We start from the raw sequence: 12,408 nt of genomic DNA on the forward strand, positions 1-12,408 counted from the left end.
CAGTTTGTAACTAATCGTGTTTAAATATATTTACCCGTATCTAATTTTACGTTGATAAAAACAAATATAATATTCAAATATATTGGAACTATGACATAATATGTTATGGTAAAAAAACCAAAGAAAAAAACTTGCATTACTATAAAAGGTTATAAAGGATAATTATTTAGAGGGAGTATCAATGACGAGTTAAAATATTTATCTTTACCTTTACCATTTTCTTAGGAAAAACATTTTTTTGGAGGTCCTTGCTAAAAATTTTGCCAGTGAAGGACAGGTGATCAGAAAACAGATTTGGTCGGTATGCATGATATTGGTCTTGAAGATTCTAGTAGTAGTGTCTGATATGAGAGGCATTAATGGCAGTATGATTGTAGGTGGTAACGAAGGGTATTATCTGGCCATTAGGATTATACAGTTTGAAGTTGGTCCATCCAACTCCCGAGTTGTCATCTTCTTTGGTTTGGTTTGATATTGGGACTAGGTTGTATCTTTCCAATTGGCATAATCAACAAATTGAAATTAGGCCTTTGACATCAATGAGGAATGTTGTACAAAATAATTTTTATCAAAGCTAAGACGCTTAAAAAGCACCACGAATGTTGGATCAAAGCCTTCAAGATTACGGTGTTTTTGTTTTGTGCATTAAGTGTGCAGATTGGTGGCTGGGAAAAACGATCTATTTATAGAGCATTTATGAAGCAGCCACAACAACGCATCTTCTTCTTTCAAGATATGGGTTATTTAAGATGGCTAATTGGTTACTCCGATAAATTTGGCCTTTTTTTACTTTTTTCAACGTGCTTGCATAAGACGATTGTACATAGGCCTACATACATTAGCAATATCAAAATCAAAACTAGGCCTACCAACGGAAGTTATTTTCGTTTTAAACGATTGCCCATTTGCTAAACATTTAGAGGCACTAGCCTAAACGTTTTCGTTTACACGTTCATCCGTTGAAGCCTTAAAAAAATAAAAATTTCGTATCATAATATCATACAGCAGTTATATTTTTAGGTTAATTATACAAATAAATCATCTTTAATAATTTAGTTACAGACAATCACAATTTTTAACAAATTAAAAAAAAAAGTGTGACATAAAATGTTGTCAGACTTCCAAATGACATAAAAAGATGATTTGTTAACGTGTCTATTTGTGGTGACGGCGTTTTATTTCTTGGTTTTTATTTAATTCAAATGTAGGACTGAAGCCTATATTTTATCACACCCACAATTTGAATGATTTCATAGGGGTCTAAATATGGTCAATTTTGCATTTTTTCAGTGCTGTATCTCAAATCCTAATTCATTTAGCGCCATGCCACCTTCAGATTAGGCCTATTAAAGCATTTGATAAATGGTTTCAATTAATTTCGCATTTGATGATGTCATTAGAGAAAATGATAACGTTGTTAATGCGCATGCGCACCACGCATATCCATTATTTCCATCAACTTCAAAATTGTAAAACACATAGTCATACCAAGTTTGATGAAATTTGGAAAGAATAAGAAATTGTAATGTGCATGCGCACAATAAGATTCAATATTTCCATCAAATTCAGAACTGGTTTATACACATACACACCAAGTATAAATTATTTACTTAAATAAACGTTCGGTGTATCCTTAGACACCAAAATTATCGTGCAAATCAGATATCAGAATGGTTTCAGAATAGATTATTTCCTCGAAATGAGGCAATGCAAGATGGCGGTTCATGTATTACTTCCGGTGGGTATTTTGTTTAGTTTACGGTTTGTATTAATTAAAGTAATACATGTATTACGCATATGTTATTTTTGAAATGACATAATTTTATGTAAGCTTAAAAAGATCTGTTTCTGAAACTAAGGTATGATTGTTCGAAAGGATAGTGAAGGTACGTGCTCCTTTAAATTGAACCTTGAAATAGGAAGAAAGGGGAAATAATGACAAGCAGGGGTATAATGTTAGTAGAAAACCATGAAGTTGGGTAGACTGGTATGTAGATGAACAATATCCACAGGAAGGGTAGTAGCCTACAGAGCAAGGTATGTAGAAGAAAATCATATAGGACAGTTTAGAAATGGGAGATCAAGGAGAAATGGAGAATTAGATGGGATAGGGGAAGTATAGAGTAAGAAGTGGAGAGGAGAGCACATAGAAGAAGACATGACAGTAAAAAGATATACGAGAGTAAGGAGAAATGGAGAAGACGGCTATAGAGTAAGACATTTGAGGGAAGAAGAGAAACAGAGGAGAGCATGTATAGAAGTATGTCGAATGGGGATGTAGTCGGGACACGATGGTATAAGAAGTGGAAAGGAAAGAAGGGGGAAGTAGAGAGGATGGGTGTAAAGAGGGGGGATCCATAAGAAAGAACAGGAGAAGAAAAGGAGATAGTGAGAAATTTTATAGAGAAATCACATGGCGGTGGGTAAAATGACTAGAGAGAGAAGCAGAAACAGAAAAAGAAAAAGAGGGTAACTGTTTTTACATACGTGCAATGCTTTGCATTTCAGTACTCCGAAGACTTATTATAGATGGCCATCATAAGGTACTCTAAACGACTTAGTATGACTTAATTTAGATTTTAAAAAAATATTCATAGGTAGCCACATAGTCAAATAAAATTACAGAGAATTTCTTTCCTCGTGTTTAAAACGTTACTATTTTTTAAAGTTTAGCAATTCAAAATGTTCCGGTTGTAAACTGCAGATTGATCTTCGTGTGGTTGCACTTTGTAATCTAAAAAGTCAAAAATAAATTAATTGATTAATTGCGAAGTCGTTTGACCAAGGACCAGCTGGTTGACAGGATCCTCGTAACCTTGGTTTCTTTTCTTGTAAAAATTGGTTTCTTTCTAACTGTTAACCTGCATTAGGTTGAAGGTTATTTCTGTTAATCCATTGCCACTTTAAATTCAGTAAGCGTCAAAGGTATAGTATGTCATTGTTATATCCAGCGATAAAGTATAGGCTAACCTCATGTGATTTATTTTGGGTAGATTTTATATCATATCACAATGATTATACGTACATTTTTCTAACACTCCTGTAATCTTGTTTACTTGACACGCTTCAAATAACTTCATATTAAAGATTATTTCATGATTATTTTTAAATCGATACCACGAACTGGCACTCCTGCCTTTTTTCAACATTTTCATTTTAGTCTACGAATATAAATGCGCCAATATTGTCGTTATTCAAAAACTGTATATACGTAGACATAGAGGGACTAGGTGATAGAGGCTAGTGGTTTCGGACACCTGGACGTTAGAGTGGGGCTGGATGGTAGAAACCAGAGCCATAGGCCTACTGAAATACGAAGGTAGAGACAAAAGAACCTAGCATCATAGGCGGGTACAGATTAGCCTCGCAAAACCAGTAACTAGTTGGATCGGTTGCCATGGTAACCTCGCTAAAATCTAACATGGCCGCCATGGAAGGGCTACATAAAATCATCACTTTTCCGAAACGACCCACCTACGTTAAAATGTGCAGATAGGAATTCGATCCCTCTGAGTTCAACGATGTTTAATTCTGATTAAGAGTTTCATCATAGCAGAGCTGCCTCTATATATTTGGCGACTGATAATAATAACGATCTATCTGTTGAGGTACATATATTGTGTAAAAGGTTTGTATCATAGTAGTCTCTGATGTATTAAGTGATTGCATGTGAACACGAACAAGTTTCCACACTTACATAAAGGACATGTCGGGGTCCTACAAATACCTCTCTTATAGAGGGGATGTAAATTTAAACGCAGTCTGGTAATATTTCTTCTCAATTTAATACCTATATGGCACGTCAAATAAAATTCCTGGCTTAATTCCAATTTACGAGAAATGTACTCGCTGAGACTATCGTGTGACATGACCTTAGCTGACAACTACTGAATATTAATATCCTTAATTTCACAGATTGCTTAAATTGATTAACATTCCCAATGTTTTCAACCTTTAAACATAAAGGCGAAGCCAAGGGGAAATAACCACGTTCTCAGATGAGTTACCCAAGTGGTCTGACTTAGAATTTGACCTAAACTTTTTAACATCAAGTACACCTGTTTGGATAACGTTTAATTGGCATTTTAACAAAAGTAAACCAGTATTTCACACATGATAACAGATAATAAATAAGCTGAATCGGCCACATTCACCAACAGCACCAGCACTAGATGATGATTTGTGTATGCCTAGCAGTAGCACATATTTACAGACATTCGTGTGGACCCGTTCTATATCAGGTCTGTATTAAAAGCCCCATACAACAAGGTAGGTTTTATAACAGCATCAACAATTTTGAAGGAAACCTGTGGAAGAGGGTGTCCAATTTTAGAAATAAATGACTTATGGGTATTAAGAGCCTTTTCTGTCTTCAGGGATACGTTCAGGTGGCACTTACCATATTTCAATTGTGATGAGAATAGGATACCTAAATTGCAATAATTTTGTTATAGTTACAGTCTTACTCCTTTAAAGTACCATTTTTCAATAGATTTTATAACACCACCATTTCTAAAGACAACAGTTTTAGTTTTGTCAATATTGGCAGATAATTCAGAATACTCACAGAATCTTTCCAGAATATTTATTTTTGGAGGACACCAATAGCGTCAGAGACAAGGCTGAGGTCGTCTGCATAAAAAAGAGCTAAAATTTCTTTCACTTCACTTATAGTGGAAATACCACAGACGTCACTGTTTTCTAACATTTCCAACAATTGGTTAATGTAAAAGAAAAGGATAGGACTCAAAATACACCCTTGTTTTGAACGTGTATGACATTCAAAGGAATGTGTTATTCGGCTGCCTAATTGGACACAACTCTTAACTGAGTTATACATATTTCGTAGTGCATTATGCATTTTGCCATGAATACCCTTTGGAAAAGCAATGTCATCAATTTTGCCCGATTTAAACTATCAAAAGCCTTAGAAAAATCAATAAACATACAGTAAAATCTGCCTTTAGGTTTTGATAGGTACTTTTCCACATGGCCACTCAAAGTAAATATGTGATCAACTGTTGAGTAATGTGGTCTGTAGCCAGCTTGAGCTTCCTCATACTTATTACAACATTCCGACCAGTCTTACAATCTGCAATTTAGAACTGATGCAATTTACCAATATTATTAGAGATATACCTCTATAGTTACTAACCTCACATTTATTACCTTTCTTGTACAATGGTATTATCATGGCAGTAGACCAAGAACTAGGATAATATAGTTTGAGCTAAACACAGAAATGAACAATTTTGTTAGGATCGGTGTAAACAAGGATGGAGATGATTTTTTGAGATCTATAAAAATTCCATCGGGTCCAGGGGATTTCCCTGTTTCATCGTAATAGCATATGGGGATAAGTTAAAAATAATTTAAGTCTCAGATTGCTGAAAATAGTGTCTACGGCTTCTAATTCTTAAAAATATCCATAGCAACCCACAAACTCCCCATTCCCGAAATAAAACCGTTCATCGAAGGATCGTCCACTTTTAATCTTTTTTAGACTTAATCTTGTTTGCGAGGTTCTACAGTTGGTAAGAGCGTTGGCTCTTTAATGACGTAATTTGCTCGGTTTCATCTTGGAGTAATCCAAGGTTTCTTCGAGCGAATCGCGGCTGTGGATTCAATTCTCGATCGGCGTGTGGTAGTCCGATGACCTTGAATAAGTCAGTTTCAATCATAAATCCAGACGATCAAGCTGTAAATGGGTACGGATAATCCGGGAAGGATCTTTGCCAAGAGGTTTGGCCAAGGATTAGACCGACAAGTTGACTCTAAATGATATTAGCCTAGGCCTAGGACCACCAGGTAGACAATTAGACAATTATGGAATAAGATGTACCTTACCACAACTTGGCATTAGTCTATGTACTTGTGTACAAATTAGATAAATGTCCATCAGACGGGTATTTTTACTCAAACTACGCTGCCATCTTTATAAAATTTGTTGAGCCCAAGGTGTCATTGGTTGAGTCAATGAAATTCATGTCTTTTGATTGGCTGAAATGTTCGATGACAATAAATCTTATATAAGATGGCGACCGTCTTCTAGATAGCTTCAAGCTTGATTATTGGTTTATTCTATCGAAAAAAGGATGGTATGGAGCTGACCTCATAGGTCCACAAGAAAATTGTCAGTTTTTGGAGAAAAAAAATCTCAAGGAAGAAGTATAATTATTTCCGAGGGCATTGAGAGACAGGATGTGTCAGTCTAGCCGAGGACCACCTGGTAGAAAGGATCCATAACTGTGAACCAAAGTCGTTATGCTTGTAAAATATAGTTGTTTCTTTCGTTTTCTATTCTTTTCAATAGGTCTTATATAAATAGTCTAAGCGTTTTTCCACAGACATGAGCTTAATCGGATAGAAACTCTAGCATTTATTGCAGTAACGAACTATGGAATCCGAAAATTCGAGTTGTGAAATCCAAAATTTCGACATGTGGAATCTAAAATTTCGAGTTGTGAAAAATATATTCAGAAAAATGAAAATAAAAATACTTTTTTTTAGGTTTTACTTAAAGGCTTTCGAAAAATGAACGGAAAGACAACTAGGACTAGAAATGTGTGATTTTTTACAACAAAAGAACAATTTTTTTTCTAACCCACAGAGATTTTATCGTTTTCACGTGGCATCTACATTTTATCAATGTTAACGCCATGAAGATATAATTGGGTCATATTTAAGATTTCAATGCTGTTATCCAAATAGGGCCGACTATTACTATCTATTTATTACACTGAACATAATAAATCCATATATAAATATAAAATACGTATGTGTATTTCTCAATGTCCACATATATAAATATTGCTACTAACTATTTCAATGTCGTGTGCGTCATTACTTTATTCCCCAGATAATTTTAGTATTTTAGTCATCAATGACATTGGTCACTATGACTTATCGTATATTACGACAGACCATCCTTCTTGTTTATTTTTGACTTCAGTAATGTCTTTAACGTAATCGCATTTTAGCAGAAAATGCAACCTTTCTTACCTCAGAACACTCTGAGAGATAACATAACCAGAAACGTTTCTCGCATTCATGCTAGAATTTAAAATTTTTACCATAAACTTCGCATCTGAAAGAGACTATACCGAAACACTTGCTTTTATTCCAGCTTCTTGTAGCTTGTTGATGGCTGATGCAAAGGCAGGGAAACTAGGCCATGTTTGGTGGGAATTTTCCGCAACTCCATAACAGCGAGGTTTTTTTTTATACCTATTTATTTAAATCGGATCCGACAAACCCATATTCGGATACAATCATGTATATGGATAATTTTGTATTTATATCATACCTTCATTATTTCCTTACACCATTTGTGATTCCGTCGAAAGAAATTAATCTCTCGCCTGCCATTTAAGATTGCATGCGTAACCAAAAGTTCAAGGTTCATGTAATACTAACAAAACGAAAGTAACGCTGATGCTCAATACTAATTTAAAGTTATCGAGTCAAAGAGAAAAACAAAGAAATTATAACAATATTAATTCTGATAAGATATAAATTATTATATGCTTACAAATAGGAAAGACAGATAACTCATATAATGCCGGAGAGTAGAATGGGTTCTAATCTGACATGGACAGGTATTTTAATAGTCCGAAACATCTGCCTGTGTTCCAGCATCTGATAGGTATTTTGACAACAGTTTTTATCGACTGGAGTAAAAAGAAAAGCTAGGTCCAGTTTAATAGGGATTTTAAACACCACCTGGAAGATGCGATTTTTTTAATATAATATTAAATTTCCTTTTAGTTCCTAGAAACTCATATGCAAAGCACTGTTATGTTAATATCACTTGACTCTTTAACCTTTGAACTTTTGGCCGCACAAGCAGTTTTAAACAGCCGACAAAAGATTAGTTTTGTTAAAAAAACACATTTCGATGGACTGGAAAATTCCCATGAAATAGGGTCTTGTGTTTTTGATTCTTCAAAATAGCTATCAGAGGCTTGAATAGAGGCAGATGTTTCGGTCTAATATTTAAGTATTTTATTGTATTCTAAAAGAGGTAGTTAATCCAATTAGTTGACTGTGTCAAAAGACAATATTATTGGGGTATGATACTGCAGGTGATATACAATGATTATTATATTATGCCTAAAGACAATATTAACAGTGTTTATATTTTCTTTAATGAAGTCCCCTGAGCAATATCTACAGTGACCTTGACTTATTGCTCAGTAATTATGTTATTCGCTTCCAGGCTTTTCTACTGAACCTTCAGTAGAGAACCAACTTACTGACTACAGTCAAGATTATTTGGAGGTTTATTTACATGCAATATCGGTAAACTTGACATGAAGTTTCATTTAGTGTCGACTCTCCTGAAGAAGCACCGAAGTAGCGACTTCTTATTTCAGCATGAAAATAAATCAATTTGAAGAGCATATTTTTTTCTGAAAAGTATTCATGGAATTATTACTTCTGGAGAGATTTACAAGATATCAAAAGTCATTGTCTCAGGGAGTTGGTGAAAGGGGATCCAATCTTCCGCTGTATTTGCAATGAACCTGAGCTGTTAACCCTTGTTATTAAAATATTTCATAACTGTATAGAACTATAGAGCTATTTATACGGCCACACATTAATGTGGCCCGCCCAGCTGCCTGATTACCTGTCTGTCTTCGACAATTATTATGGGACACAATATAAAGAGGGTTGGTTTCTTGATGGATTTTGACAAAATTTTGTGTGTGTGTTTGTAAACATTCAAGGATGAACCCTAATAATAATTAGACAAATCTAAATATATTTATTAGAGTTATTGCCCTTGTTCGTGAAATTTGGACACGATAGAGAGTTGGTTTCTTGATGGATTTTTTTGATAAAATTTGGTGTCAGTATTTGCTATCACTTTATGATGAACCCTATTGAAACTCAGGCAAATCATAATATTCTAAAAATAAAGTGGACAACTAATGTTTATGTTTTACTTCGCAACCGCGTTAACATAAAAAAAATCTTTGCTACACCATTCAAGTCAATTGTATGCTGGCAAAGAGGAAGGGAGGCAACCCATTGTAATCGATTCTACAAAAATCTCACTTTATAACATTTCTTAGCATTTTAACTCTTTCAATTGAATCGTTTTGAAACAAATGCACTATCAGAAAAATAATTGAGGTTATCTATGCTGTCGGACACTTCTTTCACAGAATGTTGGTGAAAGGGGATGTTGATGTATCTAATTTACAGATTAGTTGTTTTAGGAGGTGAGAGACAAAAGGTTAAGGATAGTTATTTATTTCGTTAGTCATTGGTAAGATCTTGGAATAAGTGTCTTCCTTTAAAAAATATTTAAGACGTTATCTGAAATCAGAATTGTTATTAATTGGGCATCACAGCATTTAAACATGGAACATAATCTTTACATAAAAACTCAGAACATTTATAGTCATTTACACACGGACCTAGTTTAATCGGGTGTAGAAAATGATTATTATAATGAAATATTTCTTGAGCGTAGTTCCTATCAGTATACCAGAGGTAATCACCTTGTAGTTTATACACATTTTTAGATCTATCTAAACCATATATAGTGGTAGGTATGGCTATTTCTAAATATACACCATGGGTATTGAATATACTTATTATATAGCTAAATTCTTGACTTAATCTCTTAGGTACATAAAATATATCAGATGCTTGATAATAAAAACCTTGATCACTTCCCGAATTCCAAGTAAGTTGATTTAAAAAACTCTTTAATGTGTTATCCGATTTAGCCAATTTACGTAACGTTTTGAATGATTCAATCAGGCGGTGTCGCCCGAAGCTACTCTCCCATGGCCACCATGATTTATTACGCCAAATATCAACAACGGTTTCCTGCTCTAAGTCGGCTGTTTTAACCTGGTGTTGAAACCAGAATTTGTCTTTAGGAAGATTAGCAAGATTCCACACATTAAATAACACGTCATCACTAAGATGGAGGTAACCATCAACATCATAGTTCATTCTGATGGCATTCTGAATACATTGATAACCTTGTTGTCCAACGTAAAAATTGTCTAGCATTTCTATAAAGGATACTGGATACTCCAATGATCTAGCACTATCTTGAAAGTCTTTGATATTGGTTCCACAGTATAGAATGTTGTTAAACACCGGGCGGTATAGTTTTTCTAAATGTTCGACTATGTTGTAATAACCTTCTCTATTGAATACTATAACCAGTAAAATGTTACTCTGTTGTGTTGCCTTTTCAACCGAAGCAGGACATTTATGAGAATTTTCAACACAGTTAAAGATATTTTCGAAATCATTTACTCTATTCTTTGAAACTGGGGGAGCATAAACTAAGTTGTATTTTGGTTCCATATCAATGTCTTTGGACCATTCTGTCACTTCAGCATCTGATATTTTATACCCAGATTCAGTTAAGCTGTAGATCCAGTGGAAAATGTCTCGAAACTCTTCGTTAGATATCAAATTTAGTTGTAGCATGTGTTTGCTTAGAGATAACACACAGCAAAATAACTGATCTTTAGAACAGTAGGGTTGCCATTCATCTAGTTCATCAGATGATGTGCCCATCTTTATCTCCATCTTACTCTTATTTCCTATTAGCACTGACATATCCATATGTAATGTTTTAAATATAGTTTGTGTCCACAAACTCCATGCCTCTTCGTTCCTTGTCAAAGGGTAGATTGTCCAAAATGTTTCGTATCCAAACAATGTTTCATATTTTGATACTGTTATATCACTTTTTGGAATAGATCCTGGTAAACCATAATTTGAAACAATTTCTGGATAGGTCAAAAGTGTTTTATCCACATACTTCTGAATATGTGGAGATTTTCCTACTTGAAACCGGAAAGGTTGTTTTGGATACAAAAGCTTCTCCGCCCAAGTCTCTGAATTATGGAGGATCATTTTCCAAGAAAAAAGTCTAAGATCAAATTCAGACAAAATATGCCTTATCTCATCAAATGAATCTCGTTTTGTTAAAAATATATATTTTCCACCACGTTTCATGATTTCTATGACAGCAAGTTGTAAATTTATATTTTTTTTTATACACCCATCGCTACAAAAAAGAGTTTATATAGAATTACATTTTCATCAACTGAAAAGGAGGTCACTGTTATAAAGACAAGTATTTTTTTCTTGGAGCAGCTGTCATCACTATGCGACTGGGTTGGTCAATTCGTCTTTTCTGATTTAATTTTATTAGAGAAATTTGTTGTACAATTACCTTCTATTATCTGTATTTAGATTGTAAATATTCCACACTATATTTTGCACTTTGGTTGTGTTATAATTATGTTTCGAACATGCGGTATTAATAATCCAGCATTCATTCTCATTCAAACTGTAAATAAAAGAAAGGGATAACTCGGGGCAACGGTTACTGATCCTAATAATAACTCTGTGCAATGGGTACTGATCCTTATGATAACTAATAATAGATACTAAATGGGACTTCACGTCCTCCTATCTTGGTGTATTTTGCATACCAAGGGGGGTATTCACTAAAGCCATGTTAATTTTGTTAATTTTGGCTTTAAGTGGCGTTTGTGTGTTATTGTGGTGTTGCAAACTTAGCGTAGCGCGCTTTTCACAGAAGCCCCCACAAACTTAAAGCACGATGGAGGCTCCAGCCGCATAAAAAGGACGTTTTACAAACCTAGAAGTCGCTGTACTGCTTGATAACATTGACAAACATTATTGCATATTAAAGGGATTTTAAAGAGGTTTTCTAAATTTTTTACGTGTAGGCCTATCGGGGACACTGATAGCTTCAATTTGCACCATTCCAATTTTCATTTCGACGTCTATTCTTGCAATTCCACTGAAACTAACGCGTTTTTCATAAAACTCTATGCGATAGCTCAGCGTTTTGGAAAGGACATTTGTTATTTGATAGGAGGCGATACAAAAATCTCAGTGCTCTGGTGGTCAATGTTTATAACGCTATGTGAAACAGCCACAGTTGAAATTTTTAAGTCCCTGATTGCTGATATACATTAAAACAAATTACCTGGGTAACTGATCAAGTTCGTATTCCTGTAACTGGCTAAAATCTGAATTCCTTCGAATTCTTGCACAGATTTCTAAGACACAATATCCTAATACTAACACTACTAATAAACACAAAACCTGTCTTCTTTTTGGTGAAAACCTACATCTCTTCATCTCGACAAGTGATTAAGAGACTATTGCTATAATATATTTCTATTGCAATTTATTTATTAATTTTTGTGATTAGTTGTCAATTTGATTGATTTATGGTGAAAACCTTTGATCAACCGCAAACTATTAATAATCTCAGTATCCTGCTTCGACCTGGTTTAAACAATATGTTATTCGTTAACTTAGTTTTAGTGGGTACATATCAGTTCTTCTGTGTGGGGCTGAGCCGGGTCTGGTTAATGTTATGATGTTTTT

General features: G+C 34.4%; 1 protein-coding gene across 1 annotated transcript; it reads right to left on the bottom strand.

Moving 5' to 3' along the window:
* Positions 1-9,244: 9,244 nt before the first annotated feature.
* LOTGIDRAFT_235922 (hypothetical protein) lies at positions 9,245-12,167 on the bottom strand. Its single transcript, XM_009065945.1, has 3 exons — positions 12,002-12,167; positions 11,216-11,332; positions 9,245-11,047 (listed from the first exon to the last, which is right to left on the bottom strand). Exons 1-3 carry the CDS (start codon positions 12,154-12,156, stop codon positions 9,343-9,345), a joined length of 1,977 nt encoding a protein of 658 aa, XP_009064193.1. The 5' UTR covers positions 12,157-12,167; the 3' UTR covers positions 9,245-9,342.
* Between the last annotated feature and the right edge of the window lie 241 nt (positions 12,168-12,408).

Source organism: Lottia gigantea, assembly GCF_000327385.1.
Source record: "Lottia gigantea unplaced genomic scaffold LOTGIsca_72, whole genome shotgun sequence".
NCBI classification, from domain to species: Eukaryota; Metazoa; Mollusca; class Gastropoda; family Lottiidae; genus Lottia; species Lottia gigantea.